Here is a 19074-nt window from a genome sequence, read left to right on the forward strand (position 1 = left end):
TCAGGGTGATTTATGTGACTGAGCAGCTTGACATGTGATATGAACATCCTCAGAGCTAAGGCTAAAGGTTTTCTTTCATGCTTGTATTTAACTTTGAGTTTTGGGTCTGTTTTTAGGTTGCCTTTATTAACACTAGGCTCTCTGGGCTTTACAGAGCATAGGCCTGTGTGCTGTTGGCATTTCAGTTAAAGTGTTTCTGCCTCTGTGGTTGGAGTTGGGTCAACATGTATGCGATTATAAGAGGATTGAGGTATAAGGAAGAGGAGATTAAAGAGAAGATGAAGGAGGAGAGTAAAGACACGACACGCTTATATTGCATGTCTCCCATGACCTTTACCATCCACTGGAGTGTTCTTTCTCTTATTTTCCCCGTAACCAGTCCTCTTTGACCCATAGTTGTTTGTTCAGCGTAATGTCCCACTTATTCCTCTCCTCTCTTTCTTTTCCCTTCTTTTGCCACTTTTTCTCCAAGTCTGCAGTGCTCTTTTCTATTTTTCTTTTTCTCTTCTTCAATCTCTGCCTTCTTTCTTTTATGATCTCATCTTTCCTTTCCTTTCCTTTCCTTTCCTTTCCTTTCCTTTTTTCCTTTCCTTCTTTTGGTTTCCTTTTCTATCATTGTTTTTCATTTGCTTCCTTTGTTTTCTTTTCTTTTTTGACTTCCTATTCATTTCTTTTCTTTTCTATTTGCTTCATTTCATTCCTCTCCTTCTTTTTCATTAATTTCCTTTGCTTTCTTTTCTTTAACTTCTTCATTTTTCTCCTTTCCTTTCCTTTTTTGATTTTCTTACCTTTCCTCCACTTTCTTTTCTTTTTCTAATTTTCATCTGTATCTCCTTTCTTTTCTTTGATTTTCTTATCTTTCCTCTCCTTTCTTTTCATTTAGTTACATTGCTTCTTTTTCTTTTTTGTCTTCTTCCTTTCCTTTCCATTCCTGTCCTCCATCAACCCTGAATGCCGTTCCTCTTTCTCTTTTCTCTCTCTCACCAAAACCGCAAAAATCGCACACGATTCCCAGAATGCATTGTAAATATTGATGGTTATGTAATAGCCTAAATATTAAGCAAATATTCACCACTCTTCTTATTTTCTACTAATAGGATCGGGTGAGCTCATGTGCACAGCTATAATGGGTCGTGTGTGTGTTTTTGTGCGGGTGCATGCAATTACATGTATTATTTCACATGTAAACTTTAATGTTGCAGAGTGTGATCAGGAAAATAACCTTGAAGCTTTTAAAAAAAAAGACCCACGTCTCGGTAATATGCTCACACATGCAGCGACACGTGCTCATACAGTATGTTCATACACACATACACACACACATGAAACACACAAATATAAGTTTAGAGCGGGAAAGAGGGGTGAGAAGGAGAAGCACGGAGGGGAGGATGAACTCTGGGCTCTCCCTATTGTCAGCCGGGGCTATTTGAAGTTACACATAACCCAATTACAGGGAAACCACTGTGTGTCTGTGTGTCTGTGTGTATGTGTGTGTGTGTGTGTGTGTGTGTGTGCACGTGTATGTGAGAACATGCATGTGGGGTTTTTTCGGAAACTGAAAGGAAAGAGACAGAGATGAATGGTGGGAGAGAAGTGGAGAGAGTGAATGAAAATGGAAAATAGAGGTCAGTGGAAGAAAGTGAGAAGCAGAGAACAGGAATGAAGTGAATGGAAAGGAGTGAAGAAAGTGCAGCCAAAGGACAAACAAAGGGAGCGTGCAGTTTCTGAAAGATCGAGTCTTTCTTTCTTTTACAGCAATATTTAAATATACTTCTCGCCTGTAGGTTTGCTTCAGAGGGAAGAAGACAGCGTGAGAGGCAGGCTATTGTCCTCGGGGACAGTATCAGCCCTTTGTTCAGCTTGCTTGACACCAGTGTCACTGTCACCAAGCCATACTAACCCACAGCAGAGAGGGAGAGAGAGAGACAGCAAATAGTGTCAAGTAATACCATCCCAGTCAGTTTTTAAGATGGGAAATACAACTTAAAGGGAAAAAACATGATAAAATGAGACAGTTTCTGGTTGCCTAGGTAATCATCTAACAATATTTACCATCCTGCAATATCAGTCGGTGGTTTGCTTATGCAAACCGGCAACTGTACGATAAATTTGCAGTTATGGGGTGAACATTGTTGACTGTTGGCAGTGCAGACCATGGGGGAGGTATGAACAGCCTGTTTGTGGGCTACTCTTGGTTGTGTTGTTGCTGGTCTGTCAGCCAGCTGCAGAAGAGCAAAGTTCTAACAGTAAACTAGCTAAAGTGGGACTGAGTGATAAAAACAGTGAAAAGTGTCCTGGCACTCCCTGAACCTCTTTGGCCCACTTGCCAACCAACCAGCATTCGACCTACGCATAGCCGAGCTACATGCTGTTGGGTTTTTGGAGGACTTCACAGGAGCATGTTTGAGTAGGTTGAAAAGCCCTCTTCATAGGCTCTCATCAAAATGACACAATCGTGGTACTGTAAAACAAGCATATCTTAGGATCCAACCGTTGTTTCATGACGCCAGATACCGCTGACTTTCTGTGATCTCTGGTTGTCATGAATCGCTTCCTCTGCGTTCAACATAAATAAATACCAATATTCACCATCAGTTCCACTTGGGACTTGTCATTCATGTGAATGTAACCATATACTGTATTTAAAAGACAAAGACACTGTGTTGGTTAGTGAAGTTTCGTTGTGAAGGCCCAAACCGAACACTTTTGTCATTGCCATCTTGGTATTTTAAAACTGGGATAGGATGTTTCTGTGAAACTGAGAGTCACTGCAGGCTCATTTAGTAGAGACTTGTCAAACACAAATTTAGTCTTGCCAACAAGCTTCCCCTGCTTCATTATATTTTTGTAATCAGAGGAGTCAGCCATGGTAGACAGTTTTAGACCTAAAAATATTCGATTTTTAGGTCTAAAACTGTTTTAGAGGTGCGTGGGTTCTCTCTGTTAGATTATTTGTTGAGTCTACATTGACTGTAGAGAGGAATACAAGCTGTCTTTCTGTATTAGCCCTGGGACAGACTGGTGACCTGTCCAGGGTGTACCTTGCCTCTTGCTCTATGACATTTGTGAAAGGCCCCAGCCCCCATGGCCCCAAACTGGATAAGTGGAAGAAAATGGATGGATGTTGTTGTTCTGCATCTTTTAAACGTATCATTCAGTCTTACTCTGCAGATGGAGCTCTTTCAGTTCTGACAAAATTGCAAATGTTCTGATTTCCAAGCATTTTAAACACATTTTAAGGACTCGAAATCTTGCTGACTTAAAGCTTGGCCACTCCATCTGTGTAAAATGCGATCACAAGCTTCAGAAGAGCTACTGATGTATAATTTGCTCAGATTGTAGTGCGCTTATTGCTTCCAAGTTTTTGGCAACAGTTTGGGAAAGACACCGCCTGGTTTGAACACGACAATAGCCCTGTTCACAAAGTGAGCTCTATTAATAGTTTTCCTACTTGGGTGTGGAAGAGCCAAACTGGCTCTGTGCACAATCCCAACACCTCTGAGAGAGCTGTGAGCCAGACGTCATCACCCAACAGATACAGACGTCACTGAAGTGGCTGAAAATCTGAAGAGTGGCGGTAATAGCAGTGTAGTAATACCCAGGGTTTTTGAATGTGATGCAGAACAATATCACGACTTTTAATGTTAAATATTAATATATTTAATATTTTGGCGATATTATAACATTTTCTGTTGTTATCTGATTTCTCTGGAGGTTGTTGGTATAATCAAAAGGGAGCACACTGCCTTTCTGCTTCATAAACTGCTTGTTTTTTAATGTAATTTTACTTGGTTTGGTTGTTTTTTCTTGCATGAATTCTATAAAGATTAAACATACAAAAAAAAAATCACTCTAAGGACGATTCTCACCTCATCACATGTGAGGGTAAAAAGGCTTGGGGTCCACAGTTTGACTAAAATTACCATCCTGACCTACTCAATAATAAAATAATTTTTATTCCTAATTGGAAAACTAATGAAGCCCAAGTGAGCGTAAAAAAAACCTTAGCTGAATAGGAAGGAGGGACATAGAAGTGTTGATATGTCCATTCAGTTTTTCCTGGTCGATACATCATGCCTCACATACTTTGAATGAAACCCAACGGCTGTAATACAGACCACAGTGAAGCTGTGGAACAAAATGATCACAATGACTTTTTTTCCCAAAGCAAAGAAAGATGGAAAGAAGTCTTAGAACAGGACTGAGATTAGGAGAGAAAATTCAATAAAAGCTTGCTGTATTTGCCATACAGTGTCAAATGTTGACGTGATAGAGCGACAGAATAGCAGATGAACGTAGAGGAATGTTTTTCACCGAATGTTAACATTTATCGCCGCAATATGGATCAAAGGCGAGGCTCCACAGTGCACCGGGGACCAAACAGGCATCCATCCATCCGTCAGATTCTGTCTTTGGATAAACTTCTGCAAACCTCCTGCGTATCACTTGATGAGCTCAAGTAAAGCTGAAAAACAGGAAGAAGAGTAAAAGATAGATAAAGGCCAGAAGAAGACGAGACAGTTCAAGAGAAAGGGACTTAAAAAATATTATTACTGAAAGCAATGTATTATTAACAGCACTAGTGGCAGTAGTGGTAATAGTTTATTAGTTCTAGTGCTAGTATAATGGAGGCTGGCATTGATGGAGCCACTACAGAGGTCTACATGGGACAGTGGACAGCTGTGTGCTTTCAGGTGTCATTCATCAACAGCTTTGATACTAGTTGAACAGAACAGAAGATTTAAATAGAGTTAAACTGCTTTTAAATCCATTTTTTCATTCATCAAAAGTGCTTTTTATTCACCTTGATTGTTTTGGTGTGAGTTACCCAGTTTTTGAGATAGAAATGAATGCCTTCTCGTGTGTATGATGGGAGTAGATGGCCCTCTCCTTGCAGTGCTCAAAAATAGGAGTGAACTGTCCCTTTAATTGAATGGATGATGAATATCATTCAAGTAGCTACGCAGAGAAAATATATAGTACAATAATTGCAAGAGTAATTGCTCTCTTACATCATTGTGTGCTTTGAAGGCATTTGTTTAAGCTCAGCGCTCTTAAGTTTATTTTAATCACATTTGCCATTGCAACACCTTGATACTTTCCTTTTTAGCCACTCTGAATCTTTGGCATGCAGAGAAATTCATGGTCGACTTGATGATAGTGAGGCATCCAGGTTCAGTGGCTACAAAGCAAGTGCGACTCATCGCCCCTCTACCTCCGTGCATGACAGGTGCTATGACATTTTCGCACTGATATGCTGTGTTTGGTGTTCACCAAACACGGTGCTGTGCATTATGGCCAAAGATCTTAACTCTGGTTTTGTCTTTCCAGAGGACATTGTTCTAGAAGTTTTGCGGCTTGTTCAGATACATCTTTGCAAACCAAAGCTGTTCTGCCATATTCTTTTTAGAGAAAAAATGCTTTCTCCTGGAAACCTGTTATTTTGCAGTTTCTCTGAGAATTGCACAGTCAGACTTTGGGGTCCACTCCTGCCAACTGTCTTGAATGGCTTCCAGTTGTGGATAAACTTTAAGGAGAATGGTGGACTTTAAATTGTTTTCTAATGGCCTTATGACGCTTCCCACATTGATAGGTAGCAGCACTTAGTTCTTTAAGCTCATTACTGATGTCTTTGCCCCATACCTTTGTGTTAACACACACCAGACCTGCAAACTGCCAAAACTTCAGCTTTTATAGAGGTTGTCACAGTTGCTAAAGATCAGCACCGCTATTATCAACACCAGCATCTACTTTCTATGGAAGCAGTAAGGGTGTACTTACTTTTTCTCTCTGCAATCCTGTGGAAATGACTGTGGTGAGAAACTGGCTTTTGCAGATTGTTGTTAGACATCAGAATGATTGTGGCGAGTAATCATCCTGTAAGACACAGGCAGCTGGCTTAGGTCATGCCAACTGCTAATGTTGTAATGATGTTCCTGCCTACAACAGGTCAGTGAACAACAATATCAGCTAAATGTCAGGCACATGCACTAGAAAATGTTGAAGCAACCCATACATCCGAATCCTCCTTTAGGGAGAGATTTACTAAACAAGGCAAAATAGTGTGTGAGTGTGATTCCCAAATAGCACTCATAGGTGGGGTTACTTTTATGGGTAATTTATAAAAGCTACTGTTTTCTAAACCCAGCTGCAGACAACTCATCTCCATATCAAGCACAAAAAATAAGATATGCCATTTTTTGGCATTAAATATCGGTGCAATTAGCAGAATTGTGTGTCGCAAATGTTAATAAATCAGTTTGCACGCTTCATTTAAATGTTGTCCTCCCTAAATTTTGTGCCTTGAGAAAAGAACTCCCAGAAATACATATGCAACAGGGTCAGTTACAAAAATCTTCCCACCTCTTACATGCAGTCTTGCCACTTTTCACAGCAGAACCCAACTTGCGGTGCTGCAGCGCGTTAGGAAATCTGGCCCTTAGTTTTCTCTCAGACTGCAGCAGAACCCACTGCTGATCCTCAGCTTCTGAAATGCTCTGTAAATGTAAAATGGATGCTAATGCACTACTTAAGAAAAAGCTTCGCTGAAAAGTTATTAAATTTCAAAATCTGCAACCTTACCACAACACCACTGAGAAATGTAGTTAAATTATTAGTAGAGCACTACAGCCCACGCTGCTTATTTGTATCAGAAGCTGGCAGAGATGGATATCTGAAAATGAATACTGACTGCTGAGAAAAGGTGACTGCTCTCTCTGTGACAACTGCCTCATGCTCGAAGCCAGGTTGCGCTGACTTCCACCAAGTTGATAAGGCGGACATGAGGTCACAGGTTAGTGTCTTGATGCACGGCACAAAGACTGTCCTCACCTCAACATCACACGTGGAAAATCTCCTCCATCTGTAGTCGCTGTCTGTGCTGTATCCACAGGTCCTGGTTTCCTTATGCCTGCCAGTGCGGGGTCAGGGAATTTGAATGACTTGTGCCTTGACTCACTCTGGCTTCCAGGAAGTCTCTAGCATCAATACACATCATCATCATCACTTGCCAGCCCCATGTGTGAGTGTGTGTTAGTGTGTGTGTGTGAGTGTGTGTGCGCTATCTCAACCAGTGCAGCACAGTGTGTCTCTCTGTAAAATCACATGGTTCGGCTTTTCCCCCGCGTGCCTGCTGCTTGGCCTATTTCCATGGTAACTAGCCGAAGATGTGGGGACACACAAACGCATGAGCACACACACACACGCACACACACACATGCACACACGCATAAACAGCACTTGTGCGAAGGCTTGCCAGAGCGATCTCGGCTGTGTGGGGCTGTAGGGTGCAGTCAGAGAGAGGATGTGTGATCACACACTCCACACAGGCTCAGCGGGACACACACACACACACACACACACACACACACACACACACACACACACACACACACACACACACACACACACACACACACACACACACACACACACACATATGCACACTGTATGCTGAGAAAGAAGCTCAGAATGCTGTGCTGTAGAGAAAAAAATGGCACACCAAATCCCTTTTTAAATCCTCAGGCAATTTGGATTTGTTTGTTAACGGATAAACGTATATAAGAGATAGATAGATAGATAGATAGATAGATAGATAGATAGATAGATAGATAGATAGATAGAGTTTGCAGTAGAACTCTGTGACTGTGACAAGTGGATGACCTGACAATGTTGCTGCCTAACAGTTGCATAATGTTTCCTTCTGTATTCGCTCTGATGCATTTCACTTGCCATCCTTGTCACGATGTCCCCTCCCCAAGCTCTATCCCACCCCCCATCACCCCACCCCACTGTTACCCATCCCATGTGGCCATCGCCATAGCAACTGCCCACGCTGCTCACCTGCTCGCCGCAGCATCCCTGCGCCCTCTGGCCTCTCGCCAAGGGGGTGCTGTGGCAGTAACGCAACCCAGCAATCAGGCGAGGGAGCGTTGCCAAAAGTGGGGAAGCTATAGGGGAAGGAAGGAAGGAAGGAAGGGAGGGTGGAGGGGGCACTGCGGATATGTTAGCTACTGCCCTGTGGTGTTATGCAACTTCATGTACACACACCCACGCACACATATTGTAGAGTAACAAACACACAGATTGCCTTTTTTTTATCATCTCACACACGCATGTTTAGAAGCCATGCATATTGATGCTTGAACCAGCATAAGCTCCAGATAATGTCCCTAAGTACTGATTATGAAATGACATAACAGATTTCTTCCTGTGTCCTATCACTGATGCACTGCTACCCTCCCTCATATTATTGTGTTCGTATGATGTTTACATGATGGCAAAGCAACAGCCTTTACCGCCTTTTTAAAATTTGCTTGTTTAAATGCATTTCATTATTTTATTTTGCCTTTTTTATGTGTTGATGCCATAAAAGAGGCCAAGACAGATTTCAGAAGTATACAGTGATCAGCCATTACATTGATACCACTGACATGTGAAGGGAATGACATTAATCATCTTGTTACCACGCAGAGTTCTGCTAGGAAACCTAGTCCTGGCAACCATGTGTATGATACTTTGACACAAACCACTCACTTAATCATAATTATAGACCAAGTTCACCCTCCAACATCATATGGCCTTGCAAAAATTGGTTGTAAATGTCTTGCAGAGTTCCCAACCTGCAACACATGTGACCCAAAGGATCTACTTAACATGTGCAAGACAATTGGTGTGTTCGACCTGATATCGCGGCAAAACGTGGGACTATTCCCAAAGTATCCTGATTAGGACCAAATGTTGCTGCTATCTAGGTTAAAGTTGCATTAAGTTGCAGTTTTGCTTTGAGCAATCGAATGTGGTGATTACTTGTTCATGTTGTTTCCATGCTAGCGTGTTGTAATAACTATAAAGGCAGTAGAGGGAATAGTTATCAGTGATATTCTTGTATCTGCCAAACAAACTCTCAGGAGGGGTAGACCAGTCTCACTTTCATTTATCTGGTTAACACCCTGGAACAGAGTTTATTGTTTAAGTCTTTACAAGTCCTCGTCATTTTTTTTCAGCTGCATTGGTACTAAAGGAACATCACTCTGTCTATGGAGTCAACAGGATTTCGGACCACAGTTGTACTTGTTGGTAAACCTGCTAAAGGTTCTTGTTGCTCGTTGTTGTGTGTGCAGAGTCCTAACAGGTTGGTCTTTGTGTCTTGCAGGCAAAGTAAAAGAGGAGAAGAAAGCATCGACGGAGTCCCCACATGGGAGCAGCAACGCTGTCTAATCCATGTGACAGAATCTGCCAAAGGACGCTTTGGAAACGTTCTCATGTCTTTAAACACAAACTGCTAAATCCGAGGAGCTAAAAACAGAAAAACAAAAAGCCAACCGCTGGCTCATGCAAGTGGACAGATTTTAAAGTAAAAACACGGCTGGAGAGGGGCAGGGTTGTATGGGTGCCAAATCCCCGTCTAAGACACACCGCGTCTCTTCAATCTACGGCCGCCACCTCCCTCCTCTTCCTCCGTCCATTTTGTCCTCCTCTGCTTTTCTCTCATTCTCCCTCGTTCTCTCTCATGGGAGTGACATAGAGGCCGTTGTTTGGTCTGCTGCCCCGCCCCTTCTCCGCCTTGTCGTGGAAACGGGGGCGTCCAGGTAGTGATGTCGTGGAAGAGGAACTACTTTGCGTCGGGTGGTGGAGCAGTAGGTGGGGTGCAGGGGCTGGTGACCCCGAGAACCATGACCTCTATCGCACCCAGCAAAGGCTTGAGCAACGAGCCGGGACAGAACAGCTGCTTCCTCAACAGCGCCCTGCAGGTCAGTCAGATAAACACACGCACAAGCATTTTCTGGGCAGAAAGTTTTAGAGGATAAAATGTTTTTCATGGAGATTCTTACGACTAAAGCAGTATTCAATGGCGCCTGATCTTAATCCACCTGCATGAGTAATTGTCACACTAGTTCAAGTGCTCTAAATTCGTAGGAGGTTTTCTTAGAAGTTAAAAAAATCTGACTTTATTTGATTATCTGTCACTTTAACTTGTCTACTGTTCCATTTACCTTCCTCTAAAATATGTAGACTCTATCAAAAAAGCTGCATTTTTATCTATAGTGATAAAGAATAATAAATTACACAGCTCCAAATACTTTCTGGCTGCTTAACAACTCACTCTTCTATGTAAGAAAAGCACATAATACAGGTGATTATTTCTCCAGTGATTAATTATGACAAAATCTGTGTTTCTCTGAAAGCCTTTACAGTGAAAATTTTTCAGTTTAAGTTTGTGTATTATTGGCAAAAAATAGCAACTACTTTCTTATATAAAAACTCATTTTTCAACATCTGTGTCTATATTTTCACATTTAGGACATAATGCACAATGCTAACACACACTACCCTCGCACTGCAGTAAATTACTCTTAAAGCGCGACGGGGATGAGATTAGCGCCATATTAATGAGGGTTTGCGTGTTTCGGTTGGTTTTGGCACGGCTGACCGTCTGGCTTCAGTGTGGACATCCAGTCTGAGTGTGTGGATGCTTACGCTGTGCTGCTGCATCTCCTCACACACACACACACATACACACACACACACACATACACACACACACACACACACACACACACACACACACACACACATACACACACACACACACACACACACACATACACACACACATACACACACACACACACACACACACACACACACACACACACACACACACACACACACACACACACACATACACACACATACATATACACATACACACGCGTAAAGATTGCTTCCCTCCTCCCAAGACTTCCAGCTGGCACAAACATACCTGCACTCACATGAACACACACACATACGCACACACACACACACACAGTAAATACCTCTTGAGTACTGGCTTGAAAGAGAGCGACGGAGAGAGAGAGTAAGAAAAGAGAGAAGTTAGCTGAAGAGGGAGGGGGGTGGCGGGGCAGTAGCTTAGGGAGAGTCGGAGAGAGCAGAGGGATAGATGTGAAGAGGAAAAGTTGCTGAAGGAGGAGTAGAGAAGAAAGGGATGAGGAGTATGCAGTATGAAAAAACCAAGGAGAAGACCGAAGGGGATGCCGCTCAGAGGTATAAAGGAATTAAAGAGTCCAATAAGGTAAGAAGAAAGAACAGAATGTTTGTGAAGAGCAAAGAAGGGAGGGGGGGGGGAAGGGAGAGAGATGAAAAGACAAAGTGAAGGACATATAGTTTGGTTTTTTTTGCGAAATAAAGAAAATGCCTCAACAGAGGCATGCAGTGCAGCTTCAGCAGCAAAGGAAGTGGGCCACTTCAAGGACACACACACATGTGCACACACATGCACACACAGAATGGGGAGAGGATGTTTTTAGCAGGACACAGATGAGTGAGGATAAACTGAGGCAGTGTTAAAGAACTGAGCTGCTGTTGGCACTACTTTACTGTGTGTGTCTGTGTGTGTGTGTGTGTGTGTGTGGGGGGGGGGGTGCTCATGTGGGCGTTTTTGCTTGTATTAACTATCTGTTGGCAGGTGAGATTAACAATTAGACGTCAGATTTCAGCTTTAGAACTTGCTTCATCAGCAGTTATCCTGCAACCAAACATTATTTTTGCAGAGATTATTTTAGTTTGTTTTTATGTAAAAATGTACAAATGCCACATCTCTAATAGGGAAACATTTCATTTTTACAGAGCCCTACTTTTTCTGCCTGAAATCCAAAAATATTCTTTTTTTTACACTGAAACAAACCATTATCACATATTATTTATTCATTTATGTTCATTTATTTCATGAATATTTATGAATCACATTTTTAAGATCTTGTTAACATTAAAAAAAATACTGTCAACCAGTCCATTCAGCAGCTAGCTGTAAAAAAAGCTTTGCTCTTTGTTCTGTATAGTGTCGTACTGCTATTGTGCATCGATACTAAGTGAGATACTCTCTCTCCTGCTCCTCAAGGCCCCTTGGGCAAAGAAGTTAACCTCCTGCTGCTGCTGCAGTGGAGCTGCTGTGTGACAGCAGCTGCATCAGTGGGTTTTTTTTTTCTGTATGAATTTATGTAGTTTAATGAGCGAGGTGCTCCGAGGTAAAGCGCATGTTCAGCAACTTTTCATTGTGTAAACACAGGTAAAAAAAAATCATAGCTAAAGGATGTATGGATAATGCTGGCTTTGATAAAAAAGAAACATGGGTTCACTCATCAGGCATCAGCGTGCACGTGTGCGTGTGCTTGTGTGTGTGTGATGCAGTGGTAGGGAAGAGCAAAATTAAGATTGTAGATGTGCAGCGTTTTCTACATGACTCTTATCAAAAACAAATTTTAATTTCATTTTAGGATTCATATCTGTATGGATTGCAAAGTTTAATTTTTTATCATACGCTTGCATTGGTTTTCCTGCAGTTATACAGCTGAAGTGAAAGTAAAGTAAGGTTTGTCACACTGCACATTGCTGCAGGACCTGTACTGATGTCAGAGTTCAGCACTACCTGCTTGAATCAGAATCTGACCCTGAACAAGTAGAGACTGCTGTAGCACGCCACACTACTTAATAGTAAAGAAAAATATTTAGTGTGTGCAAACAGACGCAGTATGCTAAATATGCCATGGTGCAGGTCAGCATGCTTTACTGGTCACTCTGATCCTGTCGAGGTAGACGCTCAAGCTTCAGTGAAGACGTGTTTCTGCTGCCTTTAGTCTGTCTGTCAGCAAGATTATTCTGAAAATTCCCAGCCTAATTCCTTGAAACTAGGTGGAAGTGATCCTTCTAATTTTTCACGTATTCACCATCGGGGAACGCTAAGAATAAAGCCAGCCGAGTTCAGGTTGTGGCTTAGCAGAAATGATTCACACAGTTTTTGTTTGCTGACTCCTAAGATTTTTGCAGTTTATGATTGCACTCAACTCTAACATTTTGACATTCTCTAGCTTCTGTTCAGTGGGCATACAGTCAAAGCTAACGGTAATGTTCAGTTTTTGGACATTTTATTGCAGAGAAACTTCCATAAAAAAGTCAAAGTAATGCACTGATTCTTCAGTTCCTTGGATGCTGTGAGTGCACGAAGACTCTTATGTTCACTCTGACTGCCAACAGCAGAACATTTGTAGCTGAGACGTTTTACAGTTAGGGACTCTGGCAAGCAAATAAAGAGGCCGGAGTGCAAGGTAGCTGCTTATTCTTTGTTTGAGGCTGTGCCAAACTAGCCGCTAGGTGAGCGTTATGGAAATGTGTTACATAGTGACACTGATAAGTCATAGAAGAAAAGCCTGGACTGCAAACAAGGGATTGGAGGTATTTTGGCAGCAGTGTTTTCTTTGGGAGACAATGTCTCCTCTTTGTGTTGACTTTGTAACTTTGAAGGAATTCGCTTTTTTTAAATATTCAAATAACAGGAGAAATTTAGCATGGTTGTTATTATTATGCCAGTAGCCCTATAAGGCAACATACAAAAAAAACTCAAAAAGAAAACATTACTCAATTTCAAGGTCTAGCAGTGGGGAAAAGTTTGAGGTTTGCACTTGTTTGAATATGATCCTAGGAACCAGACAACAAAACAGGCTTTTGAAGCATTTCCGATATTTGTGATTTGATGCAAAAGGCAAACTCATCACTGATGCAGGGGGAATTAAAACGAAGGACGTTTATTGAAAGTCATCATTTAATGAAAGGATGCAGAGCAGGTTTGAGTGTTGGAGCAGAGCTCAGTTGATGATTAAACTTGAGAAATAAAATCAGCATTGGGAAGGTAGAGCAAAAAATTGTAGTGTGGCTACAATTGTATGTAGCTTAAGAACTATTCAAAAGTTGTGAGCCATCCCTCAATTTGATATATTTCGAGCCTTTCCAGATGGTATTGCATGGTGGATGAAAATCTGACTGTACTTTTTCGTGTTCATAGTTCCATCAATTCTGACAAGATCCCCAACACCACTGGCCGAAATGCAGCCAAAACCATGACAGAGCCTCCACCGTGTTTTACAGATTATTGTAGCAGCTCACTTTTGTACCTGTCTCCTGACCTCCTTTTGGGACCTCTTTTAGTAGTTTTACTGGGCTTTTTTTCCTATTGCTCAAAGACATGACTTTCAGATACTGTTCACCTAAGGTAGACAGGTTTTTCAGGCCTGCTACTTCTTTTGTCTTCCAATTGTCCAACTTCCTTAATTTTCTTTGAGGACACACAGCATGCCATGCCATGATATGCCAAGTTTTCAGCTGTTGGCTCTTTGGAAATCATTTTGTTTGCAAAGATACATTTTTACTTTATTTTGGTGTGTTTCATAGACTCATCTAAAGAAATGGGAACAAATTATGTGTTTGTTCCCATTTCTGGGTAGTAAAAGGTTCCTAAAAACACATTTCAAAATTTGTTTCCTGCTATGTTTTCTGTTATGTGTTGACTTTAAATGGTCTCATCCTTTAAGTATGTTTTTTTAATGCTTGAATTATTTAAAGGTCAGAGTTAAGTGGTTAAACAAACCAAAAAAATGAAAATGGTCAGGTACAAGGACTGAACTGAAAACGAGGGAAGTAGCAGCCGACGTCTAGAAGATAAACTTGGAAAAACCTCTGGAGAGCCCGGAGAACTACTCAAGACCTCTTTAAAATAGTAAGAAATTCTTGCTCCTTGGATTTAAAATATAAAGAAAAGAGGGGTGGCTTATGACTTTTCCACATTATTGTATCACACCTTAGAAAAAAATTATATAATTTTAATTTCATGGCAGTATCACCTAATTCAAATCCACAAAACTTTAATTGTGCGTGATATATTATGATAGCATCATGCTGCAAATCAACCACCTTAGAGACTAAAATCACTTAGATACTATAGCATGGACTAGAAATACTAAAAGGGAGCCTGTTTTGCTCATTTTTAACTTCAAGAATAAAAATATGAAGATCGAATTGAGCATAATCTTTCTCAAAAACCTACTAAATGACAGATACACAAGTCAAAAGTACAGGATATTATGAACTCGCTTTTGCGATGACAACAGTATCATGTGTTAAACAAAAAGCACAGGAAATGAGATGGCATTACCAGATGTGGTAATAGGAGACTGGAACAGGAGGAGCTGGGGACATGGAGGGCAGAATTCAGCCAACAGAGTCCTAAGAGCACTTTGAGCCAGGTGGTGCTCTGGTTATCCGATTATGAAGGCCTCCTTATTGTCTTTATTGAATACTACTGGGGGATGTTTGAATGTGATTGGTATTTAAGAGAGTCAGCTGATGCTGATCAGCTGACGTGCAGGAAATGCCTCAGTGTGACAGTGTTTCCAATTATTAATGACAGCAGCTGTGTGTATGTACATTTTGGAAGCCTTTAAAGTTACAGGAATTTATAATAAGACTGTTTATCAAGGCTTCTAAGTCACAACCCAATGCTATTTATATGTGATGGTAACCTATTTATTTAGCTCTTGGTCTACACTTACTTTATAAACAAATCAATTGACATTTGTAGGCTTCATTAAAGTGGTCACAGAGCTCCACCCACCTGCTGTTTGAACCTTTTGTTTATAAGGGTCAGCCAATTAGAAGCAAGTTAAAGCAAGTGTTCAGACTGATGATTAATAGCACCAAGGCTCAGTGAATTAGAGTCATTTTGAACAGTGAATCATGCAAAGCTACTCTAGGTGAGTCCAAGAATGAAAATAAGGCATTGGGTCTTACTATAGTCAGTTCATTTTATGTTATTCAGGCCATAATGACTCAAAGAAAATACCAACAAATGTAATCGATTTGGAGTTTCAACTCACTTTGACTTCTTAAAAAAGGTGAATCTGCATGTTTTTTAAGTAATATGGGAGTTTTGCCAGAGACAGACCACACCCCCCAAAAATTGCAAATCCCATAAAGATGCACACAACAAGATGAGGCAATGAGCCATGAGCTCACACACTGATTTTAACATGAGCATTTACAGTGTATTATTCCTGTGAATCATGAATAAGTAGAATGATAAAGATTACATGAGTGTGTGGTACTGTATTTGCCAAAGTAACACAGATATAGTGGAATGACACATTAAAGGAAAAAAAGCCTGATTCCTTGACCTCTCCTGTCAGGGGTCCTGATGGCCCTGCGTACCTCTGCGGGCCATTCTGCTGGCATGTTTTGGGCCAAATCAATACGACATTGCTGATAGTGATCGCCTTTGTCTCTGATATATGGCAAGGCTCCCCAATCCATAGGGCACAAGGGTTCACCGAATGAGTTGATGAGTATAAAATTGATTGATGCTATGGCCCTTGTTCTAAAGCCAATCACCACCTCTGTGATGTTAGACAGCGGTCTTCACCACCATCATCAAAGCAGCAAAATCTTATAGATGAATAAAGTTTCCTTCCTGCAGTAGACATTCCTTTGATTTGCCACCTGTCTGTATCTACATTTAGCCGCAGCCAATATTGTTGCAGTCTTTCATGTAATCTGTGTAATCTTGCGTTTCTTGACTTTAGCCGAGGCAGCACAAGTAGCCTTACTAAAACTGCACCAGGTCTGAGCAGAAGTGCTGTCTCAGGGAACCATAAATCTCACAAATATGCAGTGAACACATGAGCGTACTTTGTGCAAACTTTTTCCAAGGCATCATAAATCTGGCACTCGTGCATCAGGTATCATCCTGTCACTTATCACACCAAGTGAAGCATTAGCTGATGAGGTCATCGTTTTTGTCATGCATAGAACTGGTGTTTTTTCCCCCCTAAGATGTTCCTGCAGTCTCACCATTGTTTGCGAGAGAAAGACAAAGAAACGAAAAAGGGTAAAAAACGAAGAGGAAGGAAAAACAAATGATACAAATGATAGCAGGGGTGAGAAAGACAGGGGGAGGAACAAAGCGAGGGATGTGCTTAGAGAAGGAGAAAAATGAGATGGATAGATACATGCTGATGAAGAGAGATGGGCATGGAGAGATTGTGCCCTCCTTGTGGCTGCTGCAGTGCTGTGCAGGGAGCCGATTCATCACGACCAAATAAACTACAGAAAGAGGAGGAGAAACAGTGAGGAGGGGAAGATAGAAGGGATACACTGGCGTCAGCATGCAGTCTGTTATCAGCTGTCTTTTCTTTCTTCCACTTATCACTCTCTTTATAAGACACACATTCCAGTGTAATGCTCAGGTTTCTTTTGCATGCATACTGTAAGTGCGTGCAGTCTTGTCCATTTGTTCTGCAGATCTCTGTAGAGGCCTAAGGGACACTGCTATGTTAATATTATCTTTTAACATCATGCTGAGTTAATGCACTCAAAGCTCTTTCTTCCAATTATGCAATGGAGAGAGGAAGAACGGCAACAGCTGGTTTACCTTCCCTTTCTGCAAGTTTTTTTTGTTTGTTTTCTCTTTAGTTGCTTCGAGTTTTTTTGCTGGTAGTTTTCCATCGCTCTGTCCGCTGACTGTCTTTTATTGCTGAAAATATAAAAAGCAGAAAGCACACTCAGTGGAAGCTGATGGAAAAAAACAATTAGCTGAAAATGGCTGAAAGCCATCACGCGCTGCAGAGTTGGGTGTTGATTCTCTGCAATCATTTCACATTACTGAAAGTCATTTGATTCAGTTATTTTCAAAGCTACAGTGTGAGTAACCTCTATAAACAGATTTTGCAAATCCGTACGCAGAACTGTTTGGAAAGGACAAGGGAAGAGGTTTACTACCAGAGGTTTCTTGAGGATGGCAGGCTTTGGTTGGATGCAGGTAAACAGATCAGGTTGATGGCAAAAGAGGAAGTCCACTTGCTGAGTGCAATCTGATGTCTGCTTAGCTTTTTAATATGTCATCAGTCTCATTTTCTCTTAAATCAAAGTCAAAATATCACACTAAGCCATGAATTACTGCACTTAACTATAGTTCAGACACACGGGGTTGAAGCATCCTTTCTCACATATATAAATTAAGTCAGTCGAGACTGAGAGAGTGATGTATGTACTGATTGTAAACCAGGTTTCCATGTTAATACCTGAAAAACACATTGAAAGAAGTAAAAGAGGATTCCCTGCTGCATCTTTAACTGTCTGTTTGAGCCCATGCATCAAAAACATTAGTGAGCAGCCTCATCTCTTCAAACACAGAACAAAGCGCTTGTTTTGCCACACTGCTGGGTGCAGATTAAATTCACGGATCTCATTTGTTTTAGATTTTAGTCAAACTTTTTAACTCCAGAAAAACAGAGCACCTGGCCTGTTCTTTTCTTTTCAGTGGTGCTGTCAGTCGCTATTTTTGGCTGCTGTGTACCTGCAAAACCAACATACCAGAAAACATGCTGTGTTACTATGCCAACCTGCAGCCACGAGCTGTCACGCCACCAAACTTAGCCTTACTGCATATTCAAAAATGGTAATTCCACTGATTATGGCGACTGACGCAATTGCAGTTTCTAAGCAGCGAAACCATCAGAAATAAAGAGAACAAATCTTTTGACAACAGGTCACTCCAAATCGAGATTTAATTCATATTAATCACGCAATAATCTGGCTGTCCTGGTTTTTAATTTAGTATTTGTTCAAGTTTGGCCTTGTTTTGGTTTAACTGATATTCTTTCTTGTGTTTTTATGGAGTTCATGTTTTCCCAGTGTGTTCTTTCTTTTCTTGTCCCCACTTCCTGTTTTACTCTGGTAATGACTGTGTGTGTTTTTAGCTCCTTTACTTCCTGTTTGCCCTCCTTTGTGATTGCATACCCCACCCTCATTACTTTCACCTGTGTCAGTTGTTTTTAACTTTCTTTATCTTTAATCGACTGCGTGTGTATATAGACTTGTGTTTTCCTCACTGTCTGTTCATCTTTTTCCTCTTTTGTTCCATTTTTTAATTCCCTGTTTTTATTTTCTAGTCTTTTGAACTTCCTGTATCTCCTTTTTTCATAACAGCCATTAAGGGCTTGCTTTTTGTTATTCAACCTGCCTCTGTGTCCTGCGTTTGCGTCCTTTCTCCCAGAAGTCCTGACAGAGGGTTTTAAATCAGTACAAAGTGCGCACACAAGCAGGCATTTTGCTTTTAGGTGCAGGTAGTATATGATGGCACAAAAGAGAAAAAGTCTCTATCGGATCTTTTTCAAGGACATAGATCAAAGTGTTGCTTTTCCAAGCATGCTTTAAGAACTAAATAATGAAAATTCAGCTTTTAAGAAT

The 19074-nt window shown here is 41.1% G+C and overlaps 1 protein-coding gene and 1 long non-coding RNA gene across 6 annotated transcripts in view; one reads left to right on the forward strand and one right to left on the reverse strand.

Moving 5' to 3' along the window:
• The window catches only part of usp54b (ubiquitin specific peptidase 54b), a 58683-nt gene that overhangs the window by 1663 nt on the left and 37946 nt on the right, over positions 1-19074 (forward strand). For 4 of the 5 annotated variants that reach the window (XR_010094785.2, XM_063482773.1, XM_063482775.1 and 1 more), the window contains exon 2: positions 9155-9752. Coding sequence is in view for 4 of the 5 variants with exons in the window: in XM_063482773.1 (XP_063338843.1) it covers positions 9597-9752 (156 nt within the window). In the remaining variant the exon portion in view is untranslated. Of the gene's footprint in view, positions 1-9154; positions 9753-10927; positions 11078-19074 lie in introns of those variants that run through there. The other variant, XM_063482776.1, reaches the window with a different exon arrangement.
• LOC134632944 (uncharacterized) lies at positions 4282-7069 on the reverse strand. Its single transcript, XR_010094640.1, has 4 exons — positions 6832-7069; positions 6364-6497; positions 5782-5877; positions 4282-4465 (listed from the first exon to the last, which is right to left on the reverse strand). It is a non-coding gene; the product is annotated as an uncharacterized LOC134632944 (long non-coding RNA).

The sequence above is a fragment of the Pelmatolapia mariae genome, linkage group LG8 (genome assembly GCF_036321145.2).
Source record: "Pelmatolapia mariae isolate MD_Pm_ZW linkage group LG8, Pm_UMD_F_2, whole genome shotgun sequence".
In the NCBI taxonomy this organism is placed as follows: Eukaryota; Metazoa; Chordata; class Actinopteri; order Cichliformes; family Cichlidae; genus Pelmatolapia; species Pelmatolapia mariae.